The sequence below is a fragment of the Dipodomys spectabilis genome, unplaced genomic scaffold (genome assembly GCF_019054845.1).
Source record: "Dipodomys spectabilis isolate Male_0828 unplaced genomic scaffold, ASM1905484v1 ptg000783l, whole genome shotgun sequence".
NCBI classification, from domain to species: domain Eukaryota; kingdom Metazoa; phylum Chordata; class Mammalia; order Rodentia; family Heteromyidae; genus Dipodomys; species Dipodomys spectabilis.
Genome location: NW_024871460.1, coordinates 20,067,626 through 20,084,170, shown reverse-complemented (window position 1 = coordinate 20,084,170; position 16,545 = coordinate 20,067,626). Strand labels below are relative to the sequence as shown.

Genomic DNA, 16,545 nt, shown 5'->3' with positions numbered 1-16,545 from the left:
GAACAGAGTTCTGACAGAATCACACATTCCCTCAAATTCCATCTGCCAAGGAAGAATGCTATGGGTAGTCAGTTGGTGGTTTAGAAATCAGGGAAGGTCTTTGAACAAGAAGGGAAAGGAAAAATAATACTTTGACAAACTGGAACTTAAAAGAGGAAGAGTATAATAATTACTTGCCTTCCAGACCCCGATTTTCCTTTCATGCTTCTGTTGTAAAAGCTCATCTGCTATGTCTTTCATCTGTATCTAAGAGCAAAACCAATTATTTCATCCACTTAATCAGAATGTTCAGGGTTTTGAAATTATTGATTTGTAGCTTATAAAGTGAGATGTAGGTTAGACTGAAAGAGAGTGCCATTCACAAAAAGAATTAGAGAAATTGAAGCCCTGCAGTCAGGACTCTGAGTTACTCATTCTTGGAACCCAGGGTCCTCATTTGCTAACAGTATTAGTACCCAACTGCTCTGCTCCAAATTAACCATCACAGTTTCACTTTGGCTCACTTACGTGACTCTGAAGTGATCATGATAACTGCTCAGAGTTTTGTGCCATTTTCATATTGGAGATTAAATTAATGGTCTGGCATTTATTAGGCAAGCACTCTACTTCTCTAGCTGCATATTTTTCCCCTACTAACTTTTTCCCCCCAAAGAAACTTTCAGCAGAAAGAAACAAACAGAAGATACCGTTGACGCTCAATATCCATCGGTGCATCTGTGAATTCAACCAGGCTGAGATGAAAATATTAAAATAAAAATTTGTACCTACTCTGAATATCCATGGACCTTTTTCTTGTCTTTATACCATAGACAATAGAGTATAACAGCTATTCAATCAACATTTGTATTGCATTAGTTTTACAAGTTATCCTGATTTAAAATATATGGAAGGAAGATGTGAGTGGGTTATATGCAAATATTATAAGATTTTACATGAGGAATTTGAGCATCTTCAGAGTTTTGGTATCCACAGAGGTGCTCCATAAACATCAAGAGATGACTGTATTTGTTGGGATTTCTGCTTATATATAATAATATATAATATTTTATCTTAGAGAATAGCTCTTGCCAAATCTATGCTAAGTCTACTTCCTTGTCCAAAACACATAGAAATGATCGAGAGGAGAAGGATTAGGATCACAAGGGCAGAATCTTTTTTTTTCTTTTTAAACAAATGCTGTGGGTCAAACCCAGGGCCTTATGTATGCTAGCCATGATTGTGTACTAAGCAGTTTTAGCCCCACCATTAAGTTTTCTTGATAATCACAGCTCCGAACAATGACCTAAGAATTCTTGCTGAGTTCCCATGGCTGGCCTGGCCTATATCTTATCTAAAGCTAGGGTGTTACTGCTTCTCCTATGTGTCGTGTATAAGATACTCCAAGACCATAATATAATAGTTTATACCACTCCTTTTGTTTTTTGTTTAAGGTCTCCAGAATTAGTTTATTTTGCTGATCACCCAAAGAATGCTAAGTCAGGAAATAACTACAAGTTACAATAAAATTGCTGTGGTAAACATAATGAGAAAATGTGGTAAATACTATTAGTAGGCCCAATGTCGATGTAATTGGCTTTGGAAAGAGAACTGGAATTGCCCTAAAGAAAAGGAATAAAGAGATTTGAGAGATTATTTACAGAAATATTTTGCCTAAAACAAGTGAGCTTTTCTCCATGCTAAAAATTCTGTTTTCCCCTAAGTTGTTCAGCTCAAAAGACTAAGTATATGTCTAATTCTGTAGGTCTCAAAGTGTTTGATCAATTGATTTCATTGTATCTGAAAAGGGAAATCATTTCAAATAGTTCCTAGTTACCATTAAAGGCATTTGTCTTTAATATCCAAAATTACCAGTTTTCTGACTGATTAGACTTTCCTGTTTTTAGCTATACTAGGGACATTTGAATGATGCAATATTTGTTTTAATTTTTTTTAAAAAAAGCAAAACAAAAACCCATTTTACAAAGTAAAAAGTAAAAATCCTCTCCCTGTCCAAACCCATTTCTAAGAAGTAGATTCTTCAGGATGTTTTTCTTGGTTGATTGATAGGCATCTCTACTGCTATTAAAAGATTACACATTTATATACCTTTATCTTTTGACGTGCTGCAAACTGTTCATTTGCAAGAAACAATGGCAGCCACACATTTTCTAGCCTGTTCAGGACATGTTTCTGAACTTCAACTAGAACAGGTGCATCCAGCTGTTCATGCAGAATCTTCCCCCAGCCACCACTTAAACGCATTATCTAAGAAAATAGAAGTGAACCAGAAACTACAAATTTGTATTTAGTTAAAGAAACACTAATATTCATTTACTCCAAAAAACAAACAAACAAACAAACCACCATTTACAGTGTAACTGACAGTTGTCACAATTTTCATTCCTCATATAACATCTTCTGATTATATTGTCTATAGAAATATTGAAAAGTATAGGTGTGGGATTTGTGTATTTGTGAGCTTGTGTTCAGATGAAATCCAATGCTTTATGCATGTTAGGCAATTGTTCTACCACTGAGCTACATCCCGGCCCCCAGGAATCCAGCATGAATAACAAGCAAGGCATTTTTCTTCATTGACTCAGTATCTTCAATTATAAAATGAGGGCATTAATCAATTGATTTTTTTTTCCTAAGTAATCTTAATAGCATTTTGTTCTATATGATTCTCATCAAATTGGTCCATTGGAGAAAGCATGTTTCTGTTTTTGTTTTTGTACGTGAGGAAAATGAGGCATCAATTACTTGAAAGCCAGGCACCAATTGCTCACTCTTATAATCCTAGCTACACAGGAAACTGAGATCTGAGGATTGCAGTTTTAAGCCAGTCTGTAAGACTCTTTTCAATTAACAACCAAAAAGCCTGAAGTAGAGCTGTGGCTCAAGTGATAGAGTGCTAGTATTGAGCAAAAAAATCTCACACTCTAAGTTCAAGCCCCAGGACAAAAAAAGACAACCTTAGCCAAGCGCCGGTGGCTCACGCCTGTAATCCTAGCTACTCAGGAAACTGAGATCTGAGGATCACGGTTCAATGCCAGCCCAGGCAGGAAAGTTTGTGAGACTCTTATCTCCAATAAACCACTAGAAAACCGGAAGTGGCGCTGTGGCTCAAGTGGTAGAGCGCTTGCCTTGAGCTGAAGAGCTGAGGGACAGCGCCCAGGCCCAGAGTTCAAGCCCTACAACTGACCAAAAAAAAAAAAAAAGACAACCTTGACTTAGCTATCATAAATATATATGACATCATCAACTAACGTTGGGATGGAGATGATGGGATGACAGCAGGGATAGTGGTGTAGAGTTTTCCCAACTACTTCTAACCAGAAAATAGAGGCATCAAGAACTAGAGAAAGGTCAAGTAGTTCAACTTGTGTGCATTTTAAACACACATTTTTATGACCCAAATCTTCTTTCTGAATAATTACTGACCTCAACAAGCTACTGATACATGCTTCCTGCTGTAAATCATTGTTTTCTATTTGTTTCTGTGTACACTATTCAGTTTTTCTAGATTGCTCACCAGAACAATCACCCTCATTTAATTCTCCTTTAACTTATTAATAAAATACTATGAAAGATACTGTGTAAAAAAAAAAAAGGTCCTATTTTCAGTCCTCTAGAATAATAATAGTCAAGTGAATAATTAGTAATATTGTTCTTGTCAACCTTGGTATATACAAGAGCAAACTGGCTATACAACTGAAATTAAGATTAGCACAATCCTTAAAAAAAAAGATTAGCACAATCCTTATAAAATGTAATGTGATATGGACATCCTCAAGGGATGACAGGAAAAAGTGTTAGTGGGAAGGGGTGACATTGTTCAAGAAGAATTATATTCATTACTTGATGTATGGAATTGTAATCCCTCCAATCCAACTCTTTAATAATAGCAATAAAATTATATTTTTAAAAAAGTCAGTGGGAAATTCTGAAGCAAGCACAAGCATTTGCTATCATAGTGATGGGCGAGTTTTCCCATCAACATGCTGCATGCACTCCAGAGGGTTCAGACAGTAGCATCAGATACCATGAAACCTCACGCAATGTAGCACAAGCCAAACAGAAAACAAATGCTTTCCATGTGTTTATTTCATACTTGTGCTTATTGAAAACCCAGCCACTTTTGCTAATGTGTCCCAGATTTGTATCTCAGGCAAGTAATGGGAAGGCATTTTTGTCATTTAGTTCTAGAATGATCTTAAGTTATTTAATTCTAGGATTGCTTCTCCCCCTTAATCCCAAAGATTAATGTTTATTTCTTCCCAGGCCAGAGATACAATTTAATTATTTGATTTGTTGTACTCATGAATGTCTCTTGAATTTTTAATATACTAAATTTAGCATTGAAATTTGTGTTTTATAAATGTATGCCTTTAAGGTATGTGTGCTTTTAAGCTCCTAAAATTAAAAAAAATCACATACTATGCATTTGACTCTAAATTAAATAAATTATAGTCCTTCACTCTGTAGTAAAAAAACATAATCCATGAAATGAAAGTGTCACAAGAACTCTCAAATCTACTGCTGATCCTAATCTGGTTATAGGGGACTATAAATCAGATGGCATGATTGTTATTAATAATGATTAAGCTATAGGACTTTGGTATAACAAAATAGTCAAACCCACATTCCTCATTAATGAATATGGTTCCTGAGATTAATGACATTGTAAACAGGAAGCCCATCATTAGGGAGTAACTAAGAAGCAAAGGGGGGGGGGGTTAAAAGATGAAGAGAAAGAAGATTAGGTTCAATGGTTGAAAGGTACAAGGGACTTTGTCTGTTTATCTCTAGAACAGTGTCTGATATCTCTAAGGTGACTAATTCAAGCAAAATATGTATAAAGCCATTATTATACCCTCAAGTTTATTGAAATTGTCCTTAATATAGACCCAGATGAATAATTTATTTTTCTCCCATAAATTACTCCTAAAGTCATGTATGTTACACTGGAGTAAACTTTAAACACATTTAACTCATAGATACTGTGAATACTTAAATAAAATATCACAAGGGTGTAGTATCTAAGTCATATAAGCAAAGCAAAAGAAAAAGGGACACTTTCATATCATTGGCAAAAAGAAATAAATTACTCTTATTTAGACTTCAAGTAGAAAATAGGTTTACGCTGATACCTCATTCTGCTGATATATAGAAGCTGGACTTTTGGGTCCAAAGAAATACCTTTTATTAAGGTATTTGTTTTTAATGTATATTGATTTTGCCTCTCTTTGATTTCGATCTTTGAAAACTATTCTTCGAAACTGTTCAATGTCTATCCAGCACATAAGGTCCATGCTAAAATAAAAACAAAGGAAAAAATATAGCCCTTATTTATTTCTGTAAACTCTACTTAACACTAACAAATTACTGTTTTTGACAAAACTCAGGAAGTGGCTGACTGGGCCAGTTAGCACATCTTCTTACATCAGAACTAATGAGTACGATGTGGTCTCTGATTCTATACTCGGCCAGTTAGTTTTGACTCTGTTATAATCCAAATCCCAGTCAAATGACTGATGGCTAGGAACTGGAACCAGAAAAATAATTTATCATTATTGGTGCTGTCTCTGGGTTCTTCCATTAATGATGGACTAGTTCCATCAATTTCAAATATGAGAAAAGATCCACACATCATGTCCATTTGATAACAGACAAGATTTAGAAAAATCCCAATCACAATGAGGGGAAACTACATAGAGAAGTTTGGCTTCCAGTGTCAACCAGTTTCTGTCAACTTGAAAGAAAAAATATGACCATATTTCAGTTTATATTGGATAAATGTAAAATTCCAAGACTCTGTACAAACATATTATTTCATTATATTATAATATTTTCAGTAATCTAGGAGATGTTTATTTCCTATAGTTAGTAAAAAAACATAAAATAGAGAAATAGTAGGAAAAGGAAATAAAAACAGTACACTGGTGTTTTAAGTCAGCCAGTGTTAAGTACCAACAAAAATCATGTAACCACTTAAAACATTTGAAGGTTGCTATAAAACAACTGCATTGCAACAAAAAAGTAATTCTACCAATTTCACATGATTATGCTCATGAGTTTTCACTAACAATGTTTAAAAAAAATCTAGCACCAAGCAAGATTATAATATACTGAATCAAAACCAGTAACTAAGTAAAGTATCAAAAATAATATTTTAAGTAAGCAATACATTTTAAAATAAATGTGTTTCTCACCTTGAAGAATTAGATTCAAGAAACTGACGAAAATGTTCAAATTCCAATTTGTTGTTAAGTAGATCATTAAAAGTAAAATGCTTGTATTCTTCAGGAACATTATTCCAATATTCTGTTTGTTTAGAGACATTAGCGAGTGATAAAATACTAGTTCCAATTTCATCAGTGGTACCCTAATGACATAATACTTTTCATAAAAATCTCTTAAATGCAACAAATCATTTACAATTTTAAATAGAAAAATCATAAGAAAAAGTAACTATTAAGCTAAGACTGTTAAACAATTCAGTTGCAGAACTAAATAAAGAATCTAGGTGGCTCAGATTTAATTCATGTCAAATTCCTTTCCTTTCACCCCACCCTCGTCTTATAAACATTTAGCAAACACTTAAAGCATTTGTTTTAAAATACTAATTTTATTCTACTTCTTTTTTTCTTTTTTGCCTGTCGTGGGGCCTGAACTCTGGGCCTGGGTGCTGTCCATCAGCTCTTCAGCTCAAGGCTAGCACTCTACCACTTGAGCCACAGCTCCACTTCCGGCTTTTTCTGCTTATGTGGTGCTGAGGAATCGAACCCAGGGCCTCATGCATGCAAGGCAAGCGCTCTACCACTGAGCCACCTTCCCAGCCCTTATTCTACTTTTTGTAAAGCAGTAATATGTCTGTAGTAAAAAGGAAGAAATTGCAAGTATATGTAATACTACAATACAGAGATAACCATATTATATATAAGCATATTATATATAATAAAATATATACGTGTCTTCTAGTCATTTATATCTATCTTTAAAAATGAAGATAGAATTATGCACCTACATATAGTTTTGTTAACAATACATCATGAACACAAACCATTACCCTATAATTAAAAGTCATACAGGATACTTGTCTAATAGTTCATTCCTTAATGTAATTCTCATATACAAGGTAACTTTTCAGCCCTTTGATATTTTGTGGACATTTTGTAAGGAATAGGCTTACTCCTTGAAATGTTCTTCCTTAGATAATTCCTTACATAATGAATTAATTCTCTGTTTTTTAAAAAGTCTCATCATAAGTTACCAATATTTAAAAGTGAATTTTCCTTATATAGAAGGGTATGGAGAATGTTATAAATTTTATTTAGTTCATTAAGTTTTGATCCAGCTTTTCAACATACTACCCTTACGGATTTTTATATCCTTTCCAAGATATTAATTAATAGCATGTTAAACAAATAGCTTCTGGGTTCACAAGGCACAAAAGGTTACAGTTTTTAAAATACTGTTTTTGTAAAACTTCATTGCATAAGAAAATTTTCAGAGAAGTACAAAGAAGAATGTTTAAAAAAAAAGTCTTCTGAAATCTTACCACTCAGAACTATCTGTAACATTTTGGTGAATATTTTTCTGTTGTTAAATGTGTGATTATAACATATCTGTCAAATGTGGTATGCTAGGCAAAGGAACAGACACTGCCTATTCCCTATATTAAAAACACATGATTTCCTCAATGTGAGATCTCACCACCAGTAGAAAAGTGATCATCTTCTCTAGCATAAAAAGGTTGTTTTTGTAAGTAGAAAGTTGTCTTACCTCAGCTTTCTTGGAAAATGTCTCTTTATGCAAAGCTTGTAGCTTTCTGAAGTATGTAGAGTCTAACTGTCGAGTTTCTTCCTCCAATTCCACCTAAAATAATGAAAATGCCTGTAACATCAATAGCATATACACTATGAAAGAGTAGAGAAATGAATTCGCAATTGACTAAAATAGTGGGCTTGCACCAGCGATTCTTGTAGCTTTTTTTTTTTTCCCAGGGCGGAGGATGGAACCCAGCGCCTTGCGCGTGCCAGGCGGGCGCCCTTCCTCTGAGCTAAGCCCCCAGCCCCCCAGCGACTCTTTTGGAGGCAAAACTAAAAAAACTAACTTAGTTAAAAAGACTAAATGTAGAAAGGTCAGACTTCAAAGTATACAACTAAAATGTATACATTTCTGTGTAATGATAAATTGCCACCAATGACCACTTCTTTCTGGACACACAATGTAAACTAATAAGCCAAATGTGGATTATATTTTCAATTTCTACTCAGTCATGATAGTCATGAAGGTAGTCACTGCTGGATTCAGGGACAAAATAATTCAGAACAAGAAAAGGTTTCATATTGGTATTAGTCGAGGATAAAAGGATTTATTGCTAGAACCTAAGAGAAGTCTGTCATCAAAGTAATCTTCATAGAAGGACTCAGTCTTTGGAATATGCAATCCATTATTTTATATTGTTAGAAGAACAAGACCGCTCTCGAATTCTCTATTACAAGGAAAATCCAGTTTGGCTGGCTAACTGCTTGAGAACTTTCTGTATTTAACAGGGGGCTCTGCTAGTCTGCTTAGGTATCCTTTTGGGGAAAGTCTACATGATACAACCAGCTGGTCTTTTAGAGAAGTCCTCAACCTTGAATTTAAGGAAGTTTTAGAACTAAGAAAGATTTGTTTTTCCTCCTAATAAAAATAGTCAATAAAGCCTTTCATAATAATCATAGCTAATGACAATATTTTTTATTTGTCTAGGGAAGTTAGTTACAATTCTAACCCTTTAATGGCACTGCAGATACCATATACTTTGCATTTCTTTTATGCAATGCAATATATTTTTTATGTGGGTAGGGATGAAATTTTCATGTGTATTCACATAAACATTTCATTAGTAGAAAAGACATTACGATGGGAAGGGGAAACTAAGGAGGAGGCTACAATGCCTGATAAGAAATGTACTCATTATCTTGCCCATGTAATTATAACCTCTCTGTACAGTATTTTCACAATAAAAATTTTTTTTTAAAAAAGAAAAGACATTGAACTACTTTTATCAGAATAAAGAGAATTTAGGAATAAAAATCTCACTAGTTTGGTCATTGAGTTAAGTAAGTCGTAAGTTTTTTTTTTTTTACATTGGAAAATACTATACAGAAGGGTTACAATTACATGGGCAACATGAGTACATTTCTTATCAAGCATTGTAGCCTCCTCCTTTGTTTGTTTCCCCTTCCCATCCCTTCCCATCCTCTCCCAGCCCCCCCAATCCTCCCTGCTTCTCCCCCCCTCCCCCCCCCCCGCCCCCCATCAAAGTTGTAAAGTTCGTTTTCGACATAACGGCTTGTTGCAATGGGTCCACCTGTATCCCTATTTAAGCGATTTGTTTTTCCCCTTCCTCTCCACAAATTATACCGACATTAAATACAGTGAAAGCAGGGGTTATACTGTGGGGGAGGGACATACAAAGCAACAAAGAAATAATCTTATAAATGTGTTAGAAACAATCGCAAGAAAGAAAAAAAAACATTTGAATACATATCTTAGGGTTCATTTCCCTAACATCACCTTATCTGACCTTTTCTGCTTTACTCAGACATATACTAGATATTGCAAATAAGGGAAACTATGGGACCTATGTTTCTTTGGGCCTGGCTTACTTCACTTAAAATATGGAACGCTTCACGAATTTGCTTGTCATCCTTGCGCAGGGGCCATGCTAATCTTCTCTGTATCGTTCCAATTTTAGCATATGTGCTGCTGAAGCGAGCACAGTCGTAAGTTGTTTCAGTCATAATCTAGTAAAATAACTCCCCTCTTAGTTGTTTAGGTATTAACTCTATCTTAGTCATACAATTATCTTCCTGGTACAAGATGTGACCAGCAAATAGGTGGGTAGATATGCACTAAGAGTAGCAATATAGACAGCAGAATTCTGTCTGAAATGACTTCATGTTTAGGGTGCATACATTAAAAAATACCCAAGGAAAGTTTTAATTTGTGATTCAAAGCAATAAGAATAATGAAAATATTCAAACACCAGGGCTTTAAATGACCTCTTTTGGAATGAAAAAAAAAAAAAAAGCACTGAAACTTTCATCCAATCAAGCAGTCTGAACATCTGGGTGTACTTTAAAATAGAAGCACTGAAGTCAGAGCATTGCCTTTCATGATACATAGGAAGCATTTATATTTTCCATGGGTGTAATATTTACTGTAACCCACCCAGCATAAAATGAAATGGTTTTTTTCCCCCATTAATCAGCATTAAGACTACTGCTGAGAAATGTCAGGAAAGGACAAAAACAATATATTTTCATGGCATATTTTGCTGGGTCACAGAAAATCAAAACTCGGGTTTCCTTCTTCTGACATTATTTGTACAGAGAACCAAAAACAAAAAAAAAGACAGGGATTTACATCTTCTTTTAGGAGACAATAGAGAAACTGTCCAGAAACAAAAATAAATATTTTCCTTGCTTAAGTGGAATCTTCTCAAATCTTAATTCTACAGCCCAGGTGCATGTAGACCTTTTTTCCATTTTTCTCCTGTGAGTTTCTCCTGTGAGCAGCCTAGTGAAAAGCTCCCACCATTCCTTAGTGTCATCATACCTTTCTGTAGGTAACTTGGTCTGACTTCACCATCTTTGACCAGGGCTCCAGCAGGATGAGAAGAATATACTCCTCTGCTGTGTCAAAAAGGTCTTCAAATGGTGGTTGTATTTTCATATAAATTTCTTTTTTCTTTTCCTGTTCAAGTCCAATATCAAAAGTGGCGGATGGCGCAACGTAGGTGGCAAAAAGATACTAAGAGGGGGGAGGAGGAAGAGAGAGAGAGATTGGGAGAAACCACAAAAGTTAGCCCATCAGAGTCCTCAGCGAGGGCATTTGTAAACTAGTGAGAAAAGGCAAACAAGCTTTTTTATTTTTAAAGATTATCTTTAAGTAGTTGTACAAAGGAGTTTCCATTTAACAAAGCAGTTTTTTAATATATCAGGATCAAGGTCACCCCTTTCAACATTCTCACCCATCACCTCCCCTACCCACCCTTCCCCCACTCTTCTTAATTTGTAGGATATATATATATGTATTTCTTGATCCATTCATCCATTGAGGAGTATCTGGGCTGATTCCATACCTTGGATATGGTGAATAGTGCTGCAATGAACTTAGTTGTGCTGGCAGCTTTATTGTAGCCTAGTTTGTAATCTTTGGGATAAATGCCCAGGAGTAGAATTGCTGAATCATATGGTACTTGAATGTTTAACTTTTTGTGGAACCTCCATGTTGCTTTTTTTCTTGAAAATATGGGTAAACTACTTAAGACAAAGCAGCTTTTTGAAATATAAAAACTAGTTTTGCTTATCTTTGTCTACTTTCTCATGTAAGTAGCATTTGGTCATTTTTTTTCACAGATGACAAAATGCTAAAGGTATACAATTATTATGGTCAATCTGAGATTACAAACATCCATGTTCTCTTACCTTCACCAAAAATGTGTGTACTTTGTGGAAACCAGAGGCAAGAACACAGTAGGGTTGGAAATCTGGTCATTGGTCTTCTAGTGTAGACACCAGACCATTGCCCTACCTAATTGAATTAGAGTTCTAAGACTCTTACTAATTGTTCTTTTTTGTCCTAAAATGTCTCCATCCATCCTGGACTATGGAAGGTATACAGAAGGTAATAAGAATAAATGGAAATGACTGAGCACTGGTGGCTCAAGCCTGTAATCCTAGCTGAAAATGTAAGGGTAGAAGTTTGAAATCAGTATGAGTAGAAAAGTCTCCAAGGGGTTGGGAAGGTGGCTCAGTGTTAGAGTGCTTGCCTTGCATGCATGAGGCCCTGGGTTCGAGTCCTCAGCACCACATAAGCAGAAAAAGCTGGAAGTGGCGCTGTGGCTCAAGTGGTAGAGCACTAGCCTTGGGCTGAAGAGGTATGGCTCAAGTTTAAGTCCCAGTACTAGACCTGGGCACACGCACGCACGCATACACACACACACACACACACACACACACACACACACACACAAATAAAAATACTAATAATAAATGGATGGTACACATAGAACTTCAAAAATCTTCCACAATGTCTACCCAATGTTATTCATCTGTTTTGTCATTCAATTGTTTATATATGTGGAGCAATTTAGTAGCATTTTATTTTAAAGTTTTATATAGTAGAGATGTCAAGCCACTCTCATTCACAGATTTCAGTTTTAAACTGTTTGAAAGACCACAATGTTGAACAGCAGCACAAAATAGTGTTCAGAGGAAGGAAACACAAGAGTTATTTTAGATGTCCTGTTTAACTAGGTAATCTAGAATTTTTATGATTGTGAGGATAGGAGACTTCCTCCTTAAAACACTGTTACATAATCTGCTGGGAAGAAAACTACAAAGTGAGCCATTTACCAAATGACTTGATAATATTTAAAGTGAAATTGTCCCCTCCCCCCCCCCCCACTGTATGTTACAAAGTTTTCTAATCTTGGAATTAACTGAAGATAATGATTTGTAAATCTAACAAGCTGGTATTGCATCAGATTCAAGTCCATTCTTAAACATTGTCATAGTTTTAAGCTTTAAAGTACATAAGTCAAACTATCAAATTTAGGTAAATTAAGAAACTAAAAATTAAAATTACCAAACTAACATTTTAAAATGTTTCTTGAGCTGAAGGTGCAGCTCAGTGGCAGAATGTGCCAAGCATATGTGAGGACTTGGGTTCATTCCCCAGCATAGCAAACTCCTGAGTCTCCTTCCTTCCCCTCCCCTTCCCTCTCTCTCCTTCTCCTTCTCCTTTCTTCCTTTCCTTCCTTCCTTCCTTCCTTCCTTCCTTCCTTCCTTCCTTCCTTCCTTCCTTCCTTCCTTCCTTCCTTCCTTCCTTCCTTCCTTCCTTCCTTTTTCTTTTGGTTGTTACTGTTTTTGGCCTTGAACTTGTTCTAGAATGCTGAATGGCAGACAATTGCACAAAAATGCAGGTAATTTATTTGTCCTCCTACTTTCATTTACTTATTTATTTTCCTTCTTCACTGGCAGTAGATCAGAATACTGTTTATTATCACCTGAGTTATTTATCTTTCTTCAAGCATCATCCTCCAGTATGATAACAAGCAAAATCCTTAATAATATATTTACTGACTTCCACAGGGACTGAGTTTTTACACTTCTCATCTCAAGGCACTGGGGACAAAGGTAGGTAAGACTTAAAGACAAAGATAGAGAATTCAATTCTCAATTCCTCGTCAGGCTACAGAGTAAATTTATAGTGCATTCAACTGACAGCACTTTAATCTCTCTAACAATCAAGTGTCAATCTTCAAGTGGATAAATGACTATATATACCAAACACAAGAGCTACACATAAGTATGTAAGAAAAAATTGAATCTTAAAATCTTTAGAAAACAAAATGCTTAAAAAAGGATACAGGTTAACCCATTGTAACAGTGAGATGTAGAAAACACCAAGTTGAAAATGAACTTTACAACTTTGGCTGAGGGGGAGGGTAGTTGTGGAGGTGGGAGGGAAGGGATGTTAGGGGGAAAACAAAGGAGGTGACAACAATGCTCAATAGGAAATGTACTCGTTACCTTGCTCATTTAACTGTAACCCTTCTGTACAGCATTTTTACAATAAAAGACATACAAAAAATATGTTAGAAATCACTACACTGAACTAAGCTGATTTAATGATGAAATACAAAGATTATATATACAGTCTGATTATCTATGTTTCAATATCCTGGGTCATTTGCTGCTTTATTGGCCACCCAGATCTTCCAGTTTCAACCACAGAGTAAATAACAATGCAGTTCATGGTGAAGAGAAACAGTGAAAAGGCTCCCTTCATATTCCAGCCAGCCACTCTCATTCACAGTAATGCAGAGATTCACTCATACACAGCTGTGGCTGACAGGATTCCAACTTAAACATTAACCTTCCATGCTTTAACAGCCCAGCAGGAAACATTTCCAGAAGGGACACAAGCATGGCCTGTCTGTGATCAGACTGCCTGGCACTGCACACAACATGGCTCTGAACTCCATCTCTCCTGGAGACGCTCAAAGGTTATGTAATCAGGAAACACACGCTGGGCGGCCTGCCTGCACCCCTCTACACCTGTGCCTGTGACTCACTTTCTTGGCAACTCTCAAAAAGAGGAGGGGAGAGCAACTCCTCTCCCGAAAAAAAAAGTCTTTTATGGTCTTGAAATTCTTAGAGTTCATTTTCACTCAGCTCTTAAGACTATCTAATTTTTAACAAGACTAGCAAGAAAAAAGATGTAGGATCTATATTGTGCAGAGAGGAGGAAATGCTGAATTAGAGGGGAAAAAAAGGATGGGGAAAGAAATCGGAAGAAATGAAGACCAAAAATAACATAAAGGGGGTGGGAGAGGGAAAATGTTTTTTAAAATAATGTATATCAGTTGTATAAAATAATATTCCATTATGGCATTTTTATTACTGCATATTGAGTACAGTATAGGGTTTATTTAAAAAATGAAGATTCTGTATATGAAAGAAACATGTGATATTTGTCTGGGTCTGCTTATTTAACTTAACATGATGATCTAAAGTTCCATCTTTTATTACTCAAATGACATAATTTCATTTTCCATTCATTTATTTGTTGATAACATTAACTTGCTATTGTGACCACAATAAATGCGAATGTGCAGATATCTAATGTATGCTGACTGACATTCCTTCATATGCATATACCCAGAGGTGGTAAAACAAGACCATATGTTAATGCTATTTTTATTTTTTAAAAAACTTATCATTAGCTGCATTAATTTAGAGTTCCACCAAAATTGTAAAAAACAATGTTTTGATAAATATTCAACTTTCTAATAGGTATTAAAATATGAATGCTAGCCAGGCGCCAGTGACTCATGCCTGTAATCCTAGCTACTCAGGAGGCTGAGATGTGAGGATCTCTGTTCAAAGCCAGCCCAGGCAGGAAAGTCCATGAGACTCTCACCTCTAATTAACCACCAAAAAACCAGAAGTGGCACTGTGACTTAAGTGGTAGAGTGCTTGCTTTGAGCTGAATATCTCAGAGACAGTGCCCAGGCCCAGAGTTCATGCCCCATTACCAACAATAACAACAACAAAAAGAATGCTATTTGATTTTCATTATATGCAGGGAAAATGTTTCTATATATATGCCTCTTCAAGGAAATTTCAGAGGCTTCATTAGAGACAATATTCTAAAGATAATATACTTTTTTCTGCACTACTCAAGAGATGGACCAAATAAATTATGACATTTACCATTGTAATTTACATCTTTTCTAATCCTTTCTGATACATAAGGCCTACAGAAATGAAATTGTTTTTTAAAATGTCAAAAGCACAAGGGAAAAGTAAAGAAAGAAGTGACATTGTCCAAAAAAATGTACTCATAACCTTACTTATAAAATGGTAAGCCTTCTGTACAACACTTCATTAATAGCAATAAAATTATATATTTTTTAAATTTCAAAAACAGCTGCGCACCAATGACTCATGCCTATAATCCTAGCTACTCAGTAAATTGAGCTCTGAAGATCGTGGTTCAAAGCCAACCAAAGCTTGTGAGACTCATCTCCAATTAACTACCAAAAAAGTCAAAAGTGGAGCATGGTTCAAATAGGAGAGTACTAGCTTTGAGCCATGCCAGGGAGAATGCCCTGGCCCTGAGTTCAAGCTCCAGGACTGGCGCGCGCACACACACACACACACACACACACACACACACACACACACACACACACACACACAGAATGAGAAAGAGAGAGAGAGAGTGAGAGTGCAAATAATAATGATAATGAAATACTTTCTACACCTGTTTACACTATTTAGGTTGGTCTTTGAACCAAAGACTGGCAGCTATGGGGTTTGACTCTATAGAGAAATAGCCAGAAAAGCACTCTTCCTGTGCTAAAGGTGAACAGAGTCTTGGCAAGGCAGCTTTTCTATAAGTAGGGGCTTTTTGATGAGCTGCAGCTTGACACTTGCCTGTGTTCCAATGAAAACAAGAACAATTTCTGTACAGCCTTAAAAGGCAAAGTCAAGTATAATACTAAATGTTGTAGCACATGTGTTGATTTGTTATGTTCCATTTCAGCTGTTAGTTATGTTAATGAAATAGTTTCGCATATTTCCCCTTGGTTATTTATTGTAATGATCATGTGTATGTATCTTTCTATGATTGCCTGGTAACACAAATTGCATGATGTTTTGCTGTCACCACCAGGCCATGACTGGAAGTAAGAAAAGAAACATAACTTTGAAACGATATGACTTAAAATGAGCCCCTAAGTACACTATGGACAAACTTATAGGGTGCTATGAGACCTTAACACTAGCTAATTGGACATCTAGCAGATCACATCACCAAGTTAATTGAAACTGAGGCCACTAAGTACATTTTCTTTTGAATGGTCTAACCATGAAGATATGATAAATGTAATGATACAGTTAATTTCCTTGTTTTGTTCGTTACAGAAGGTATACATGTATCAAGTCACCACACCATACTCCATAAATATGCACAACTATGTGTTAATTTTAAAAA

General features: G+C 35.7%; 1 protein-coding gene and 1 non-coding gene across 2 annotated transcripts in view; both read right to left on the bottom strand.

Moving 5' to 3' along the window:
• Window positions 1-16,545, bottom strand: part of Rgs22 (regulator of G protein signaling 22) — a 92,617-nt gene that overhangs the window by 19,677 nt on the left and 56,395 nt on the right. The window contains exons 15-20 of the mRNA XM_042672904.1: window positions 10,594-10,788; window positions 7,768-7,860; window positions 6,195-6,367; window positions 5,133-5,295; window positions 2,086-2,244; window positions 178-246 (exon numbers count right to left, since the gene is read on the bottom strand). Coding sequence (XP_042528838.1) covers window positions 178-246; window positions 2,086-2,244; window positions 5,133-5,295; window positions 6,195-6,367; window positions 7,768-7,860; window positions 10,594-10,788 — 852 coding nt within the window. The remainder of the gene's footprint in view (window positions 1-177; window positions 247-2,085; window positions 2,245-5,132; window positions 5,296-6,194; window positions 6,368-7,767; window positions 7,861-10,593; window positions 10,789-16,545) is intronic.
• Window positions 9,648-9,754, bottom strand: LOC122102505. The gene has a single exon (XR_006146515.1). It is a non-coding gene; the product is annotated as a U6 spliceosomal RNA (small nuclear RNA).